Source organism: Eubalaena glacialis, chromosome X, assembly GCF_028564815.1.
Source record: "Eubalaena glacialis isolate mEubGla1 chromosome X, mEubGla1.1.hap2.+ XY, whole genome shotgun sequence".
Taxonomy (NCBI): domain Eukaryota; kingdom Metazoa; phylum Chordata; class Mammalia; order Artiodactyla; family Balaenidae; genus Eubalaena; species Eubalaena glacialis.
The window spans coordinates 94,773,400-94,793,830 of NC_083736.1; the positions used below are offsets into that span (position 1 = coordinate 94,773,400).

The 20,431-nt window shown below is 47.2% G+C and overlaps 1 protein-coding gene across 1 annotated transcript; it reads right to left on the bottom strand.

Annotated features, from left to right (window-relative positions):
- Positions 1–4,142: 4,142 nt before the first annotated feature.
- LOC133081854 (nuclear RNA export factor 2-like) lies at positions 4,143–14,191 on the bottom strand. The gene is made up of 20 exons (XM_061178182.1): positions 14,040–14,191; positions 13,653–13,806; positions 12,959–13,042; positions 12,739–12,843; positions 12,542–12,622; positions 12,334–12,403; positions 12,101–12,187; positions 11,872–11,981; positions 11,570–11,679; positions 9,686–9,761; positions 9,245–9,313; positions 9,105–9,160; positions 8,854–8,961; positions 8,689–8,747; positions 8,465–8,580; positions 8,327–8,369; positions 7,639–7,711; positions 6,940–7,107; positions 4,323–4,383; positions 4,143–4,187 (listed from the first exon to the last, which is right to left on the bottom strand). Exons 2-20 carry the CDS (start codon positions 13,746–13,748, stop codon positions 4,143–4,145), a joined length of 1,617 nt encoding a protein of 538 aa, XP_061034165.1. The 5' UTR covers positions 13,749–13,806; positions 14,040–14,191.
- Between the last annotated feature and the right edge of the window lie 6,240 nt (positions 14,192–20,431).

Here is a 20,431-nt window from a genome sequence, read left to right on the forward strand (position 1 = left end):
ATATGTTTGTAGTCAGTGATATAGTGGTACTGTAAACTGCCTTTTCCATGATGTGTAAGCATAAATATAGAGCATTAGTTCCCTGTCATCACATCATGCTAGCACTTCCAACTCTGACTCACTTGCCTTGTTTCTCATAACAGGGTATTAGTGAATTCAGTGCCTTGTTTTCCATGTTCCCTTAGGCTCTGCCCATTCTGTCTGTGGTCACCCCCTTCTTGAGCCATACACCCCATCAAAGGTCATTTCAGGCTTTAGGAATAATCCTCATTATTATAAACTCCTAGGAAATCCATCTTCTGGGTAACTGACTAAAGATTTTCTCCCTTTCTTTCTTTCTTTCTTTCTTTCTTTCTTTCTTTCTTTCTTTCTTTCTTTCTTTCTTTCTTCCTTCCTTTCTTCCTTTCTTTCTTTTTCTCTCTTTCTCTCTTTCTTTCCTCCTTTCTTCCCTCCCTCCCTCCCTTCCTTCCTTCCTTTTAATATTAACCATATTATATCTCTGCATTAGTTTTGTATTGCTATATAACTAATTACCACAAAGTTCTGTAGACCAGAATTCTGGCATGTGACTGGGTTCTCTGCTCAAGGTACCACAAGTCTGATATCAAGGTGTCTATTGAACTGCTTTCTCACTGGAGCATCTGGGGGGGAAATATGCTTCCAAATTCATTCTTTTTGTTGTGTTGGTAGATTTCAGTTCCTTGTGGCTGTAGGATTGAGGTCCACATTTCATTTCTGACTGTCAGCCAGGGGACACTCTCAGCTCTTAGAGGTGACTCACATTCTTTGCCACTTTGGCCAGTCCATATTCAACTCAGCACCAATGTGTCAAATCCTTCTCATGCTTCCAACCTCTGAATCCTCTGTTGCTGATGTCTAGACCCAGATTTAAAGGGCTTATGTGATTAGATTAGGACCACCCAGATAATACTCCTTTTTTAAAGTCAACTGTGCCATCTAACATAGCCTAGTCATGGGAGTAAAATCCATCATATTTACAGTTCTGGGGATTAGACAGGGTGTGTACACCAGGAGGCGGGGATATTAGGGTCATCTTATAATTTCACCTGCCAGAAAAGGTTTACTTTCCACTAGGGTCACTAGTTTAATTTTCACTCTTGTCCATGGTCCAATGCATGAACCATGCAGTGGTTCTGAGACCCAGACTGCTTGGGTATAGGGACTTAATTCCCTGAGGTTTTGGAGTTCGTTACTGTATCCTTGTTATCCAGGCATCGGACAAAGAGAGGGAAGAAAACATGTCTGCAGGATCTTGCAGCTTTTATGGTCCAGATCTGAAAGATGCATATATTATTTAAATCCTCATTCCATTGGTCAGAAAAACTCAGTCATAAGAGGTTTCACCCAACTCCCCATAAATTTGTAAAGTGTCTGTGTGACAAAGACAAAAAGAAGGGATTGGGTGAACACATGACATTGTCTCTGTGACAACACTTAACCTCTTCTTGATTCCTCAGGGTCGTGGTTTTAAACACATAAGAGATTCTCACCAATTGTTGCTCACTGCATGAATGAATGAATAAGTCAACCAAATATTATACAGTAATATCACCTGGGCTTTTTGAGGTGAGGAAAATCATTTCATGGCATACTGTTGTAGTCTATTTTCCTTTTGGTTATGATGCTCAGCTGTTACTTTTCAACCTGCCAGTATTTCCCTGCCATTGTATCCTTTGTAGTTATAATGTGGTTACAACCTTGGTACATATTTAGGGTAATATTACAAATGAGGAAACAGAGACTCAAAATGCATTCTTTTGTAACCGGCAGATATCTGTAAAATCCAAAAATATTTGAAAGCTAAACAACAAAATTCTAATTATCCCATGGGCTAAAAAATAAATCAGAAAAAGTTAAAATGAGAATAAAAATACGTGTCCAAATTTGTGAGACATAGGAAAAACTGTGCTTAGAGGGAAATTTATAGTTTTAAATGCTTACATTTGAAAAGAAGAAAAGATAAAAATCAGTAACACAAGCTTCCACCTTAAAAGACTAGAGGAAAAAGAGAAAATTATGTACAAGGTAAGTAGAAGAAAGGAAATACTAAATTGTAAACATGAGAACAGAAATCAGTGAAATAGCAACTGGACAAACAGTACAGAAAGATCAAGGGAAAAAGAAAGTTGGATCTTTGAAACTATCAACAAAATTGATAAACCACTAGTTTGGCTGATGAAGAAAAAGAGAGAGACGTGGGGCGGGGGCAGGGCACAAATTACCAATATCAAGAATAAAAGAAAAATAAAAAAGAATAAAAGAAAGCCATCATGAAGGAGTGACATCCTCCTCTGCCACTTTTCAGAACTCTGGAATCTAATTAAACAAGCAAACAAACAAACAAACAAACAAACTTACAGCAGCCAGAGGAGTGCACAGTGAAGAAAGAGGCTGCTAAATTTTGGTAAGAATACTTCGCGGAGTTTTTGCTCTTCTGCCTAACGTTCCCCATCCTCCAGAGCCGTGGTGGCCATGAGACTGGCAGCCACATTCACGGTGCTTCTTGCTGGTCCCAGGGGTCATAATATGGATCTTGTTCTCCCCCAAAACTGTGATTGTGCCTTCTGACCTCTATGGAGGACCCCTGAGGGAATGGCACAGAGGATGACTTTTGTTTCCCACTGCCCCTCCCAGGCATGGAGTGGCTTTCTCGGTTGCGTCTCTCAAAAATATCTAAAAGTGTATCATACCCATAGCTGCCTGGGGCAAGGGAAAGAAGATAAGGCAAGCAGCAGAGAGCCCCCAAAGCCTGGGAAGGGTGAGGGTGTTGAGGAAAATTATTGGGGGAATAAGAGTTTTGAAGGGCGTAGCAGAGATTCCAGTGTGCAATGCATATGCACAAGGTAGGACACAGGCTCAGCAAAGGTCTGACAGGAAGCCAGGCTTGCACATGTGGCTGACCTTTGGGCTCCTCAAAGGCAGGAGGTGAAGGCTAAGGCAGAGTTGGAGGCAGCCTGGCTAAGCATTGGTGGAGTGCCCCAGATCAGAAGCCAATCTGCAAAGACTAGACAATATTGTTTTCCTTTCCTTTTTGGCTCCAGGCCCTTCAGGAAATCTCCGTCAAGTCACTATCTGACCACTGATAAAATAGAAGGACAACTTCCGTGACCACATATGACAAGGATTTCAATCTTTGCAAAAATACATATTCCAATGTGTGTATATACTACAATTTGTTTATCCACTCATCCCTTGATGGACAGATGGGTTGTTTCAACCTTTTGAATATAATGAATAATGCTGCTGTGAGCATTCACGTACAGTAATTTGTTTCGGCACCTCTTTCAATTCTTTCAGGTATACACCTAGGAGTGGAGTAGCTGGGTCATATGGTACTTCTGGGTTTAATTTTGTGAGGAACCAACAAACTGTTCTCCACAGCAGTGAAACCATTTGTATCCCCACCAACAATGTACAGAAGTTCCAATTTCTCCACATCCTCACCAAAGTTCATCTTGTTATGTTCCTTTAAAAAAAAAAGCTATAGCCAATGTGGTAGGTGTGAAGTGGCATCCTATGGTGGCTTCGATTTGCGTTTACCTAACGACTAATAGATTTTCCTCTGATCATTACTTTTGCTCTGTCACACAAGTTTTGATATGCTGTGTTTCCATTTTCAATTGTCTAAACGTATTTTTAAATTTCCCAACTTGATGCATGATATATGTAAACCCATCTAGCTGGGACATAAAGGAATTTTGATGCATGTACTTTAAATCGCATTGTTATCCCATTTTTGTGCAGAATCTTCATGTTTTATAAATGGAAAAAAAGTGTGTAAAAAACCCACTTGTTTGGGTTAGGAGGTGCCTCCTCCTCGGGGAGGAAGGCAGGGACTTTCAGGCCTGGACCTACTGGCTCATGATTGGGGCAGGGAAGAGCAATGGAGGACACACAACATACAGCTTGCAACAGCACTCTTTATTATGAAACCAAACAGCAATCGTGAGTGGGGAAAAGACACAGAACTGCTGACCCTTCAGGTGGCTATGTTACCTGGTCTACAACGTAACTTTGGCTTCTTGGTCAGCCAGGCCTCCAACCCCAGTCATGGGCGTGGCCTGAGGCTGGAGAGAAAAGATGATGTGGATGAAGACAAAGATGACATCCAAGGGCTCCTTTTAGGGGATTTCTTTGAAGGCCTCCTCTGGGATCTTGCCCTCGGTCTGGAGAGAAGGAGTCGGAATGTCAGAAGAGCCTGCTCCCCGAGTTCCATTCCCAGGCCACCGGCCTCCACCTTCTTGGCCTCCCTGAAGGCCCAGAAACGTTCATCTTTAACCCACTTGATTCCCAGACCTCACCTTGAGCATACTGAAGACATGACCAGCTCTGGTGTAGTTCCATTCGTTGTCCTGAAGGCACCTGCAGTGGGAGAACAACAGGTGATCTCCATTAGTACCACAGTACAGTCACGCTGACCATGCAATGCCACCGCTAAATCTATGCCACTTTCTTGCTGGGACACATGTACCAGTATGAACACTATGTGTAACGACGAAGAAAGACCCAGTGAAAACCAAACCATCTATCACTAGCATTCATGCCCACTAGAATTCAAAACAGAAAAGTAGAGCTGTGCAAAAGAACAAGGAAATTCAATATATACTGATCAAGAAAGATGTTCAAGAAAATAACAAATGAAAAATTCTAAAGTACAAGTCTCCAACCATCTTTTATTGAGGTATAATGCACACACCATTTTAAAGTATACAAATCAGTGCTTTTTAGTACATTCACACGATTGTGCAACCACCACAACTATCGAATTCCAAACTAATTTTACCACCTCAAAAAGAAGCTCCTTAACCATTAGTGATCACTCCCTATTCCTCCCCTTCCCCCAGACCCTGGCAACCACTAATCTGCTTTTGGTCCCTGTGGATTTGCCGTTTCTGGACATTTCATACAATATTTGACTTTTTGTGACTGGCTTCTTTCACTTAGCATCATGTTTTCAAGGTCCATCCATGTCATGACGTGTATCAGAACAGTATTCTTTTTTATGACTGAATAATATTCTACTATATGGATGTACCAAGATTTATTCATCCATTCATCAGCTACAGGACATTTGGGTTGTTTCCACTTTTCGGCTATTATCAATAATGCTGCTATGAACGTTCCTGAACAAGTTTTAGAGTGAACATATGTTTTCATTTCTCCTGGTAGGATACTTAGGAGTGGGATTACTGGGTCATATGGTAGCTCCGTGTTTAACATTTTGGGGAAGTGCCAAACTGTTTTCCCAAACCACTGCTCCCTTTTATATTCCCATCAGTAACACATGAGAATTCCAATGTCTCCACATCCTCACCAACACTTGTTATCATTCGTTTCATTGATTAAAGCCATCTTAGTGGGTGTGACCTGGTAACTCACTGTGGTTTCAATTTGCATTTCCTTGATGACTAACGATGTTGAGAAGTTTCTCATTTCCTTGTTGGCCATTTATATGTCTTCTTTGGAGAAATGTCCATTCAGAGCCTTTCCCCATTTTAAAAAAATTGGGGTGTTCGCCTTTTTATTGTTGAGTTGCAAGGGTTCTTCACATATTCTTGCCAGATATGTGATATGCAAATATTTTCTCCCGTTCTGTTGGTGGGCTTTTCACCTTTTTGATACGGTGCTTTGATGCTCAAAAGGTTTTAATTTTGATGAAGTCAACAATTTATCTACTTTTTTTCTTTGGTTGCTTGTGCTTTTGGTGTCATATGTAAGAAATGATTGCCTAATTCGTGAAGACTGACACCTATGTTTCCTTCCCAGATTTTTATAGTCTTAGCTCTTACTTTTAGATCTTTGATCCATTTTCAGGCTATGTTTGTACATGGTGTGTGAGTCAGGGGTCAAAATCTTTGGTTTGCACGCGGATACCCACTTGTCCCAGCACCATTTGTTGAAAGCACTATTAGTTTCCCATCAGATTTTTTCAGCACTCTGTCAGGTTGATAATCAGTTGACCATAAATGTGAGGGTTTATCTGTGGACTCTCAGTTCTAGTCCATTGATTCATACACTGTCCACAGGCCAGTACCACGTAGTCTTTATTACTGTGGCTTTGTAGCAAGTTTTGAAATTGCGAAGTGTGAGTCTTCTAACTTTGGTCTTCTCTTTCGAGATTGTTTTTGTGCACCTCCATATGAAGTTTAGGATAACCTTGTCAATTGTTGCAAAGAAGGATTCTGATAGGGACTGCATTGAACCTAGTTTGCTCTGGATAGTACTGCCATCTTAATAATATTGCCTTCCAACCCATGAAAATGGAGTGTCTTTCCATTTATTTAGGTCTTCTTTATTTTTTTCAACAGCGTTTTACAGACTCCGGAGTATGAGATTTGCACTTCTTTTGTTACATTTGTTTCAAAGCGTTGTACTATTTTGATGCTATGGTAACTGGGCTTGCTTTCTTTCTTTTTTTTTTTTTTAACATCTTTATTGGAGTATAATTGCTTTACAATGGTGTGTTAGTTTCTGCTTTATAACAAAGTGAATCAGTTATACATATACATATGTTCCCATATCTCTTCCCTCTTGGGCTTGCTTTCTTAATTTCATTTTTGGGTTGTTCATTGCAAGTACACGGAAATACAAATAAGTTTTGTATATCGGTCTTGTATCCTGCAACTCTGGTGAACTTGGTTATCAGTTCTAGTGGGGTGTTTTGTTTGTTTGTTGGTTGGTTGGTGTGTGTGTGGATTGTCCTGGATTTTCCGTATACAAGATAATGTCACTGAGCATTATACTATCTTGAAAACCCTTTACACATATAATAGTATGATACCTTTTTCATGGGCTCACTTTTATTTTTTGGAAGCAAAATATTCAAAAGGCTATTTTTCCAAATTGCTTGCGAGTTTCCATGATTCACTCCCCCGCCATTCCAACCCAAGCACATTCCCATGCACACCCAGCACTCACTTCTGAGACCACTCGAGTTTCATCCCAGACAGGGTGGAGAAAGCCTGCACCATTTCCTGCTGCTCCTGGGAGAGGGAGGAGGGTGTAGGCATTGGGATGGAGAACGCACTCTGAGTCTCACTGGGGCTGGCGTCCCTCACAAACAGTTCGTCATTCACAATGCATAGACTGGAGGAAAAATGGGCACTCAGACAACTGGACAGATGGACCACCCCACACCCCAAACAACGATCCTGCTCCCACTGCCACTCAGCAACTAGATTCCTTCCATACCCCTGCTGTGTCTGTCTCCCAGGTTCCTTGACTGGTCCCTCTGCCCCTCCCCACAGAGCAGAGACTGTCTACCACCTTCACTCAATTTATAGGTTTATCCCCAACCCACGGACAATTTTGCATTTACCCTTTACCACAGCCCAAGGGGTGGATGCTCTGATCCCCATTCTCGGAAGAAGACACTGAGTCACAGAGAGGTCATGTGACTGGACCAAGGTCACACAGAGAGTGAGTGTTGGGTCAAGGAGAGAACCCATAGGCCGATTCCAGAGCCCATGCTCTTATTAACCACTAGGCTAGACTGCTCCTGGGATCTCCCTGCTGGCTTTCCACAATACTGAGTAAACCTAAGGTCTGCGCCACCTCATTCCCACGCCCCTGAGCCCAGGCTGAGATAGGCATTCCCGCCCACAACAGGGCTCTCACCTGGAGTAGCTGGCAGGGGTAGCGATGAAGGTCCGGGTGAAGGCACGCACACAGCCCTGAGAACTTCCTTCCACTTCAACAGCAAACAAACAACAGTACCCCTTAGAGCCGCACGTGCTGTACACGCTCACACGGCGGTCCCCAGTCAGGCTGTGACTGGACACTCATGCTGAGAGGGCAGTTGTTCACGGGGGCCAGGGTGTCGGCAATGGGGAGGGCAACTATAGGAGCAGTCTGCGCCCAGTGACAGGGCCCTGACCACTACACAAGTTCACGGGATGCGTTTTTCACAGCCGCCCAAGAGGTGGATACTACTACCCCATTTTGCAAATGAGGAAACTGAGAGGTTAAGTAACGGCCCAAGTTCTCAGAGTAAGGATCTGGGATGAGAGCCACCAAACTCCACAGCCTGTGTCCCCAACGCCCAGGGTGTGCAGGGCAGACAGGCGTGGACACAGCTCAGACCTGGGGTGTCTGTGGGAAGACTGAGGGCTGGAGAACACAGTGCAGAAGGGGAAGGGAGGGGAGGGGAGGGGAGGGAAATGAGGGGAAAGGAAGGGAAGGGAAGGGAAGGGAAGGGAAGGGAAGGGAAGGGAATGGGTCAGGGAACCTGGGAGGTTCTGGGAGTGAGCCTGGTCAGGGGGAGGCAGCAGTGGGGCATCTGGGGAGGGGGTCTACACACACTCACCTTCCTTGAACACCCCGTTGACAGAGAAGCAGAGCATCATCTCCTGAAAGGGAAGAGCCCAGGCGCCCAGTCACCACCTCCACCTCCGACCCACCTGCGGCTTCCTGGGCCCGCCCGACGGAGGAAGCAGGCGCTCACCGTCTGGAACCACATGTCCACCACGAAGGAGCTGAAGTCATGCTGAGTCTTGGGCAACACACAGAGGGTGTGCACAATGTCACGTTTTGTGTGCTTCAGCAGCTGGACCCGCAGGTCTGTGAGGGGAGGGTAAGCGAGCGAAGGTCAGGGGCTGCCACACCCTGGGCCCTATGATTGACCCCTTCACCGCCCTTTCCCACCCAGTCTTCCCAACACACACTCACGGGGGTCCTTGAGCTTCTTCATATTCCTGCTGTCCTTGAAGTACTCGCACAAGCTGCTTCTAGGAGACAAAGAGCAACAGTGGGTGGTGGGTGTTTGCAGGAGCTGGCCTGTGTCTGCTGGGGAGTCACACGGCCCGGGAGCAGAGTCTGGGCTGTGATACTCACATGGCTGCATCCTCGGAGTGGAAGGGAATGGTCAGGGAGAAGCAGGCCTCCTCATGATAAGCACCAAGGAGATGCTGTCGGTCTCCACAGTCATGGATCAAGTAATACCTGAGCGGGAGTAATGAGGACAGTTGATCTCTGTGGTCTGGACCTCAAATGAGACTTGAGAACTCTGATGAGCAGGCCTGTGCTTAGGTGGCCTCAACTGTCCTAGCCCTCCTCCCCTTGCTCAGATTCCCAAGGGTACTTACTGCTGCAGGAATTGCAGGACTAGACTCTTCAGTGTCTCAGATCCTTTATAGCTTTCCTGTAATCAAAAGGCATTTGAGACTGTGTGGCTGATAAAGCCTCTCCTGCAACTCGCCAAATGTTGTTTGATCCTCTTCCTCACCTTGCAGGGCTTTATTACGTAAGGAGTGTCAACGTCAATGATAATTGGTGAGGGTAACTCCTGGCCATCCTGGAGAAGGGAAGAGGAAGTCAGGAGTGGAGACCAGGGGAGTGGCCCTGGATGATCCGGGAAAAGGATGGGCCCAGGAGGGTGAGGGTCAGAGGTCAGGTGTGAAAGGGCCCCTGGAAATTCCATGGGAAAGCTTACAGTGGATGTCTTCATCATGAGGTCTTGGAAGTCTCTAGTGTTATATGCAACGTGTGTGTGTGTGTGTGTGTGTGTGTGTGTGTGTGTGTGTGTGTGTGTATTTAACAGTATTTTTCCAGGAATTATACCCATGTCATTTTCAGGAGACCATGTGCCCCAAAATGGTTAAGGCTCTGATGCCAACATGTAATCTAGGCAAGAACCAAGGGGCTTGAGGGCAGGTGCAGCGGTCACCGACATTAGTACGAGGCAATGATTTTCATAGTCACTTAACAGGCATAATAACTTCGGGAAACATTCTCTGATGGCCCTGTCCAAAACCAAAAATAGAGAAGAGGTGGTTGATAGTTCAAGGCTGCAATGCTTCCTTTGAGTTAAAACAGTAATACCATAAACAGAGATCAGTGTGGTCTGGCCCACCCAGCAGCCCCCTTTGCCCACCTCTGCTTCTGATTTTAAGGGTTTTCGGTCCACTTCCCTGTTGAGCACTGAGCATCTGTCATCTTACTGTGTGAAAGGCACTGTCTCCTCATCTCTCTCAATACCTTCACTTTAATAGTCCTTCCCTCCCTCCCTTCCTCTCCTTCCCCTGGGTAGCTCCCACCCAGACTACTCGGACTCCCTTCTCCAGTGCCACACGGACCAGCATTTCAAACCCATGCTGCAGGGCTTCCTTCCCCTCCCTTCCTTCCTCCAGGGCCCCACTGAAGGCTGTGGAGAGAAGAGGGAATGGGGTGGGAGCCCGGGGCTCTGCTACCTCACTGAGGGTCCAGGACTCTGCCAAGGCCCGGACACCCCCGAGGGATGGCCCACGATGCGGGGGCAGGGAGGTGAGTGAGGCGGGGCTCAGGAGGCAGGAAGGGAGATGGAGGGGGATGAAGACAGAAAGAGAGTGAAGGTAGGAGGGGAGAGATGAGAGAGACATAGGGGCACAGAGACAAGGGAGAGAGAGAAAACAAAGGGAAGGGAAAGAAGCTCTCCCATGGTCGGGGTCAGGGAAGAAGAGAGAAGAAAGGGGAAACGGCACACCTTTTGCGGCTCTTCACCTGCCCCAGAATCGCCCAGACACACCAGGTAGGAATGGAAAATATGCCCATGTTGGGCTGGGGGGCCCACTGGATGCTGGCTGAAACTTTGTCACCTGTGTGAGCTCAGCCAGACTTGGGCATGGGAAACAGAGCAGCCATGGGGGAAGATCTTCCCCAGAAGGAGGAAAGGGTCAGGTCCCAGCTCAGTATGGGGCTGAGGATCCGTGGCCCACTCTTATGATCACCGTCTTCTCTCCCGATGACCCCTGCACCTGTCTGAGTTGGTTCTTTATCTGAGGAATCATACCTGTCTCAGGCTGCCCAGGGCTCCTGTGAAGGACCAGATGGGATGATGTGACGTGTGCAGGGAGGGATGGGAAGTGCCCCTGAGAGCCCTGTCCTTCTGTCTCCTCTACCACCTCTGCCCTCTGCCTTCCACTCCTGCCTCAGGAAGCCCTCTGATCACTGGCGGGGGCCCACGTCTGGCCCCTTGACTCAAGGAGCCCTGCTTTTTCCCAAGGAGGGTCCAGCTCCTGGCATTGGGCCAGCAGAATGGATGTCATGACAGCAGCCACCCACGGCCTCAGCCCTCAGCATGGCGCAGGAAAGCCCCCATGTCAACCTGAGAGAGGAGGGGGGACCCCTTTGGAGGAAGGGGAAGAGGGCCCCTCTCAGAACGGGGGAGGCAAACGCCATCTCAGCACAAAGAAGGAAGGCTTCTCTCAGCATGAGGCCCTGGGCTGGAGGACCCTTCTCAGTCCAGGGCGCCAGCATCTGGATCAGGGCTGGTCGCTCCTGGTCCTGGTGAGGAGGAGAAGCCCTGCTTCCTGGGGCACACTCTTGGGAGGCCTTGGTGGAATATAGCTGGGCACAGAGAGCTGGAAACAGACCCCAGAGCCCCTGCAGAGGTGAGCAGGTCAGGGGAAGGGAACTCCTCACCGGTGATAGGCACAGAGAGAGCAGAAGGTGGGGCCTGTGATCCTCCCAGAAGACCAGGGCTGCCACCTTTGGCAAAGGGGCACTGTCACAGATAGTCTAGGCTCCCATGGGTGAAGGTCACCAAGAAGGGTGACAGGGTGTTCACACTGACCTTACATAGGTGGACCAGTCTGGGAAGGTGCCACACAATGGGTTCCCTTGCAGCCACAGCTCTTCAAGCTTCAGCCCTTGTATCTTGCTCAACTCCCACACAGACTTCAGCTGAGAAATATGGGGCGGAAGTGGGAAAAGGAATCCCAGGGAAAGAGGGACATCCGGATCTCTGCACCCCCAGCGCTCTCCCTCCCTTCCCCACAGGTACCTTCACCTGCCTCCTGTCATCACTCTGATGGCCACTAACACGGCCCCCCCCCCAAATCTCAACCCAACTTTGATCTGGCTCCCCCTTCTCACCTTATTTTTGGAGAGGTTCAGGATCTTGACCGTGGGGGCCATCTGTAAAATATCAGACAGGCCATCCAGCTGGTACAGTTTGTTGCTGCTCAAGTTCAAGGACAACAGTTTTGGGGCAAGAAGAGGTAGAGTGAAGGTTACTATCTAGGACCTTGGAGACAAATCTGCCCTCCACCCCATCTCTTCCACCCCCTACACTAATACCAGCACTGGGCCTACAGCCTCACCTCAGGGAAATTCTTTTCGATGATCTGCAGGGTGGCAGCCACGCAGTTTCTTCGATTCAGAATTATGTCAATACCATGGCCCAACAAGCCTTCAGGAAGGAGATGGGAGGGAATCAGATGGCTGAGTGGGGTCTGGGGCCAGCACCAGACCCGCCCCACGTTACCATCCCTAAGTCTCCCTCCAGGAAGACCCCTCTGCCCTCGCCCGCCCTAGAATTACTGCTGTCAGCCGTACCTGGGTCAACGCGGAGCCTCTGGAGGTCAAGAGCTTGCTGGGAGACATCAAATCGTTTGCTCAAGGTCAGCTGCAGAGAGAGAGATGGAGAGAACCGCTCTGAGGCTGTGGTGGTGGCAGGGAATTCGGGGGCGAGGGGGACGGGGGGCTGGAGGAAGGAGAGGTGGGTCTGAGCGTTGGCACACAGCATGCCTTGAGTCTGCATTACCTTTAGCTGCTCCATTTCTTCTGGCTTCAACTTATCCCGCACAGAGTAGGGAACAGCGGAGGGGCTGACAAAGACAAGTATCTGCAGGAAGAAGAGGTGGGGTAAGCACCAGGAACTCTAGTTCCAAAGAAGACAACCAGCCCCTGGCCTGTACTCCTTCCTCAGGATGAGGTACAGGTAATGCCCGCGACACACACCTTTCGGCTCTCCTCGTCACAAATCTTGTTGCTGACATCCATCAATGCAGACGCAGTGCTTGCTTCCTGGACAAAGAACTGAGCCCCATTGTGCATAAAGTGGAACTACAGGGATTGAATGCAACAGCAATAGTATCAGAAGCCAACAGACCCTGCTGAACCAGGTCTCTCTCTCCCCCTTCCCTGTGCCCACGCGTCTGGCTTCGGCATCCTCTCTTACGTCCACTGGAGTGAAGGGGACACCGCAATGGCTCTGGATTGAGTTCATTAGCCATGTCTTGTCATACTGTATCCCACAAGGAATCTAAGGATGAAAAGAAGGGATGGGAGAGAGGACAGACAACAGGGAATTTAGGCTGGAGGACGAACCTTTTCCTGTTCTTTTCCGGCCTTCTACTGAGCTTGAAAGGGCTTCTAAAGAAGGGACCACTGGCATGATTTCTTATGGGTGTGTGTAATATGGATTTCCTAAATACTCTTTCTCTCCAGTCAAACTCTCTTCCAAATAATCAAGGTGTCAGAGATGATCTTCCTTTTATAAATTTCCAGGAGATCCTACCCAGTGCAGACACTGCTTGCCCCTCAGACAAGGTCTCCAGAGGCTCGACCCTCCATCTCCCACACTCAGCTTGCCAAACTGAGACCTCCAATGTGGCGTTGCTCTATATCCTTGGCAGTAGTTTCCATCTTTGCTCTGAGACAGGCTCCTCCGTTCTCCTCACAGTCAGCCTGTTTCCTTTACACTGCTTCTCTGAATCTGCCCTTAGATGAACAGGATTGTTAACTCCTGGTCATAAGAAGGACAGATTACAAACTGTCCCCAGTGAAATAAACCAGCATCTCTACATGAGACCAACACAACTCCCCCTGACTTTTCTCTCCTGCACATTCCATACATTTTTCAGGATACTCACTGTGACCCTGAACCAGCTCCCTGGGGTTCCATCTTGTGTGTTCTCCTGCATTTCTCTCTCCAGAGGTTTTCTGTTTCTCCACACAGTCATATGCATGCGGCCTTCACTGTGCCATCTCACTCTCCTCTCGTTGCCTCGGATGGTACAGGGAGAGCTGCAGGGGGGATGTGGAGTGAAGGAGGGTGAGTGGTCATACGTGCTAAGAAAGTCTTCTGTACACCCTCGTCTCTTTGACACCAGCACTACAATTAGGATTGCTCAACCATTATTTCACTTCTAGCATGCTTCAGTTTTGCAGTGACAGAAGAGAAACAAGTCCACGGAGAGTGAGAGAGGTGCATAGTCCCAGGGGCTGCTGTGTACAAACCCTGCTGCCTGGTCACTTACTGTCTTACTTCGGGGTCCTCCTGGACATCCCTCTTCACCACGTTTCCATCATCCTCTTGGAGGTGTGAGGGCTGAGGCTCACATCCATCGTGTTCATAATGAGGGCTCCTCTTGCCAGAATTACCTGGGAAAGAACTACAACCTTTCTTTCTTCCTTGAGGTGGTCTACCACCATCACTGTATTCTGAAAAGAGGAACAAAAATACAGGTTTGAAGACACATCTGTGGTGCACTTACCACGTACCATGTCTTAGGCTAACAGGATGGTAGGGCAGGCACAGTGCCAACCTGGCCTAAGGGACCAATCCCACAAACCTCAGAAAGGACACTCTTCTGCCTGTGCAGAGAGGACAGCCTTATCCGACAGATGGCACTATCGGGGGAAGAATCGAGGAGGAGCAGGATGAGGAAGAGGAGGACAAGGAGGAGAAAGAGGGAGGAGAAGGAGGAGGGAGGAGAATGAGGAGGGAGGAGAGGACAACTGCGTTGAAACTTTTAACACAGTGGAGCAGGACTGATAAGGAACCGAGGTGTATGCGTCCATGGGTTAGACTGGACACCAGTCGTATATGTACCAGGAAGGCACCCGAATCTTGCCTTCTCTCAGGACTTTCCAACAACCACACCAATACCTCTCTCGTGCTTCCCAAATCCAATCAGCCACCAAACCAATTCCACTAACAACCAGCAAGCTAGCTGGACTTCCTTTGCCAGTGCACTAGGAGCTTTAATGTCAGGTGGCACTGATGTCACAGCCTCCTGAACTGTCTCCCTCCCTCCAGCCTTGCCCTGAACAATACTCTGTTTGAAAGAGCCAGGGTGAGCTCTCTTTTGGGCCAGCCTGAAATGCCTTTCAGCTCAGCAGGCAACTCTTCCTCACTTCAGCTCTTCTATAACAAAGGTGTGAATGGTAACCTGGAATGATGTGTCAACCACCGTTTCCAAGTGTTTAGGGATTCTTCTTTTTGTTTTCTATTACTGGTCTCTAATTTGATTCCATCGTGGCCAGGGAATACACTCTGGGAGATTTCAATTCTTCTTTTTTTATTTTTATTTTTTTTTAATAAATTTATTTCTTTATTTATGGCTGCGTTGGGTCTTCGTTGCTGCACACGGGCTTTCTCTACTTGCGGCTAGCAGGGGCTACTCTTCGTTGCGGTGCACAGGCTTCTCGTTGCGGCGGCTTATCTTGTTGCGGAGCATGGGCTCTAGGCGCGCGGGCTTCAGTAGTTGTGGCACGCGGGCTCAGCAGTTGTGGCTCGAGGGCTCTAGAGCGCAGGCTCAGTAGTTGAGGCGCACGGGCTTAGCTGCTCTGCGGCATGTGGGATCTTCCTGACCAGGGCTCGAACCTGTGTCCCCTGCACTGACAGGCGGATTCTTAACCACTGCACCAACAGGGAAGTCCCTCAATTCTTTTTGAGTTTACTGAGGCTTGTCTGATGGTCGAGGAGATGGTCTAACTTGGTGAATGTTACAGAGACCCTCGGGGAAAAACCTGTACTCTGCTGTTGGTGGGCGGACTGTTCTATTTATGTCATGCAGATCTCGTTAGTTTCCTGTGTTATTCAGGTCTCCTATATCCTTGCTGATTTTCTCTCTGGTAATTCTGTCACTTGCTAAGAGGGAGGTGGGTGTGGAAGGCCCCCACTATAATTATAGATCTGGCTCTTTCTCCTTTCAGCTCCACCAGTTTTTGCTTCATGTACTTTGAGGCTCTGTTGTTTGGTGCATACACATTTAGGATCTTTATGTCTCCCTGGTGTCCTGATCCTTTCATCATTCTGTAAGGCCTCTCTTTGGCTCTTGTTCATTTTTTTTACTCTGACATCTACTGTACTGGATACTGAAGCCACAGGCACGCTTAGAAAGTGTCCTGGGTATACCTCACCTTGTATTCACTCCTAGGAGTTGTGTTGCTGTTCACCCCCACCCCCGCCCACAAATTCTCCCCTCCAACATATCTAATTCACCATGGGAAAAGATTTGGAAGTTTTTCGGCACCTGCAGAAATAAGATCGTGTCAATTCTCTTCCCCATAGGTGGATTCACTAAGGGTATTTTATTTTTAACACATTCCACTGAAACAGTGAACCAGCAGATAATCATACCAGTGGCTTGTGGGGAGGGAGGATTATGGTAATTACACTGTTAGAAACCAGCTTCCTTTGGGTTGTAATACTTAAGGCTCTCTAGGTTTGTGGGCTGTGCCTTTTGTACATTAACTATTCCATGTTGTCTCAGGTCACGCTTATGAGTAAAGATCCGTCCAGGGCTGATCACTCCACGATGGAGTGACTACGACCAGGCCTCAGATGAACTCCTCTGGGGAGCCGTTGCTTTCCCTGTGCGGCCCGCTGTCAGGGCAATCCTGCTACTCACAACCTTGGGACTTTCCCTGTGTGGCACTGGAAGTGAAAGTAAACACAGATAGGGCATTGGACCCACAAATGCCACTTGCTCAGTCCCCAAACCTCGGAGGGGGCTTGGCGTGCTCTCTTTCTCCCACACTCCACATCCAACTGGTCAGGAAATTCCCTCGGCCCCTCTCTCAAAGTATGTCCAGAAGCCAGCCACTTCTCACCACCTCCATTACCACCACCCTGGCCAAGATACCAACATCTATCTCCTGGACTGTACTGCTGTCCAGCTGGCCCCTCTGCTTTCATCCTGGCTCCCTTACCTGTCTGCTTTCAACCCAGCAGCAGAGCGCAAGTCAAATCATTTCACTCCTCTGCTCAACACTACATAACAATGGTTTGAAGCCCACCAACATGTTCAAAAGCCAGGAGTTCATAATGATACTCATCAACAATAACAACAACAAAGAGGAAACTTATTGGTGACCTTTGGAGAATGCCAGGCAACCAACTCGTTTTCAGGAAAATCCAGCAATGAAAGGGAAAAATTCACATTTTAAAGGGAGCAGTAAGGGCATGTGGTCTACGTACGGTGTATAGGAAGAGTCAGAGTCATTTGCAAGAACGCACATTCCTTCCGAAATAACGTTGCCGAGGGGAAAGCGTAAAAGGGAGCTAGCTAACATCTACCGCAGTCCCCCCGCTGACCAACTACATCGGGTGCCTAAACAGGGCTAGAGACCTCCCTCAGCAAGGTGATTAAGACATAGGAATCTCAGGCATTGCCTTGTTTTGGAACTCTTCCAGGAGAGTGGGTATGTGATCAAAAGCCACAGAGGGGTCATCACACACACACGCGAGCCCACACACACGCTCACACGCACACGCATACATTCACTTACTGAACATTTGCAACTCAGTCTGATCCCTGTCTCACAGTCGTGCTGCCAGAATCAAAGGCGATCACAGGAGTATTATAAAGCAACTAGTGCCTCCCGCTCAGGCTGCCTGGGTTGCCCCTCAGGCTCCACCACTTATGAGCTGATCCTCCCACGAAGAAATAGTCGTTAGTATCCTTTATGACATCATGTGTATTCATATGGTGACTTCCTGTGTCGTTTTGGAATTCTGCCTACGTCATTGCTATGCCACTGAGTACATGGCAACAGCATCCCCGCTATGGTAGGGAGAGAACACGGTGAGAAGTAAGCCAACACTTGCCCAGCAGCAACCAACATTTGCTCAGTGTTGGGCAGACTCACTAGATTTCTTTGACCTCTTCACAAATACCCCATGACGTTTGTATCCACGGTTCCTTCTCAGGCTCACAGGGGTTAGATACAATAAATTTTCCAGGATTCTCAGCCAAGTAAGTGGCAGAAGGGGGATTGTGTCCTCACCTATCAGTCTCCCTCCACATCTTAAGTGTTCCTCCAGCTACTGCACTGGTTCTCCTTTAATGGTGAGCTTTCAGGTCTCGGGGACAGATTTCTGTGAGCAGACCTGGGATGATGTTTTGTGACCAGGTGCTAGTCGCTCCTGCTTGGGTGGGTCCAGGTACCTCGGACCAAGTGGAGATATCTGTCTTGAAGTAGAGGAGAAATCAGTCTGGATCACAGGGTTTGCAGATTAGAAATCCCTTTGGGCTGGCAATGCCTGGTGTAGAATAACAACTAATTAATATCTGTTAAATGAATGTGTGTAATGGCGACTTGGGATCATCAACAAAGCCACATTTGAGAATCCGCAGATCTCAACCATTTCCACCCACATCTATTTATTTCAGACAAAAAAAAGAAAAAAGAAAAAAGAAAAACTGGGCTGCAAAACTGTTTCATAACCTGCTTGTAAAACTCGCATGTGTTGATTCTTGCTTTTGCAAAATTAATATTTTTCATTCATGTACAGTTAGAAATAGAGCTAAGCCCCTCCCTGTTGACTAACACTAAAACTACAGCTTTTCTGATCACAGGAAGGGAGGCTTTTGCAAACAGTGGGGACACAGAAACAAGGAGAAACTTTCTTTGAATCCAGCAGACACAGCTTCTTCCAGGATGTCTGATGGGTGGGGGAAGAAAGTTCCGGACCCACAGGCATGACTGTGGGTGCTCAGCTTTGTGACAGACAGTAAGCATGGCTTACTTCTCAGAGGAAGAGAAAAGTGTGAGTGTGCATGGGTGCGTGTTAATATTTTGCATTATAAGCATTTATAAAAAGGTTACAGATACATGTATTCCAAATCATGTTGGTAAATGCACTGCCCCCCTAACTGGATCCTACTCTACATTTTCTGGATCCCACTGTATTACATATGACCAGTTTTTGCTCCTTGGTCTTAGTCTTAATATGCTTTTTAATGATTTTTTTTTCATATTGGTGTTTGACTGATTTCTTTAAATTACGAAAGTACTGTGATAGAGTTCTCTGTACCAAAAAAAAAAAAAGGAACAATACCCATGGGTTGACCAGGGTTATAGAGCATCCCCAGTGGTGGAGGCCAAAGAACCCAGTGGAGCACAGCTTGGGCTTCAGGGTAAGTCCAGGACTTGAGTCTCTGTTCTTCAGCTTCCCAGAAGAACCACACCAATATTTTTCAATGTAAAACATAGTTTTCTAAGGACGTGTGATGACAGTTACAGCAATATGCATTTCCTCTAACAGTGTATGAGAACCTAATTGCCTACAGTATGCTTAAACCATTCAGAAGTCATTCTTATACTTTGACCCAAACATTTCCCTTTTTGAATTTATCATACAAAATGTTTCCTGCCTAAATATATACCTACAGCTACACGGCTGTGCTTTACAGGCTCTTTGGCACAGAAGGACGATGGGACCAGAGTGGCTGCTATTGTCACAAGAGGGGTAGAAATGATTGTCATTGGAATCAAGCACAGGTGGAAAAGAAGGGACGTGAGTACCTGACATACAGAGTGTAAAGGCCAAGGGATGGATGTAGGGGCCGGAAAAATGAGGGTGAGCACTGGGAAGAGAACGAAACACAAATGAAAAAAGCCTCTAAGGACTGAATTCATCCTGGCGATATGCACACACCCTCTGGAAACCTTCCTTTCTTTCCATGTGTAGCTTGTCTGTCTCTGTTACTTCACCTTCAGTTTGAACACCAGAGAAACAGTTCCCACACAGTCTGAGAAAGGAGAGACAGTACAGGGCAACAGCGTCCAACGATAGGCCTCTCAGACAGAAGGCTGGAGTTCAGGGCATCTTGGTCTCAGACCCCACACTCATCACTGCCTACCCGACTTTGTGAGTCCCATCCCAGTGCTCGTTTCAGTCTGAACACAGAGTCACACATTAATGATTATGGGCAAAAGATTTGAGGTCAGATCGATCAGAGTTTGAATACTGGTGCTAAATTCTATGGTCCAAGGCAAGTAACTTTGACCTTACGGTGACTCAGTTCCTCCGCCCCCCCCCCCACCCGGCCAAAGTGAAGACAGTAATAGTTTTTACCTCATGAGGTAATTGTGAGAATTGAGTTGGTATGTGGAAATACATGGAAAGCCCCTGGAGAAGTGCCTGTGACCTAATGAGCACTACAAATAAGCTAGCTATTCCTAGGTCAAGTACTTAATACAGTATCTGGTGTTCAGTAAGGGATGAATGTGTATTAGTAGCATTTGTTGTTATGAAAAGGAAAATGGATGGCTGTATGGGGGCAGGTTGCAGTGTCAGCTACTAATGTATCTTATAAAGTGGCAATAGTAAAACCGGGCAGCCCCAGTGGGAAGCAACCTGACATACTGTTTAAGGGGACCAAAATTAAAAGTTCAGAGCCTGAAACAGGCATGTGGAAGGATTAATGGGGCGGGGGGGGGGCTGAAGTTCCCATTTCCAAACGCTGCACAAAAAAAGAAAAAGCATCATTGTTCAAGAAACAGTTTGGGTTTAAGTGGTAGGTTACAAAAAGCAAGACAGAATATTCCTGACACCGCATGATACAATGTGAAAAAAAAAAGTCAGGGTATAAAACTGTATATTACAGTATGGTTCCTCAGAAGAAGATATTAATGA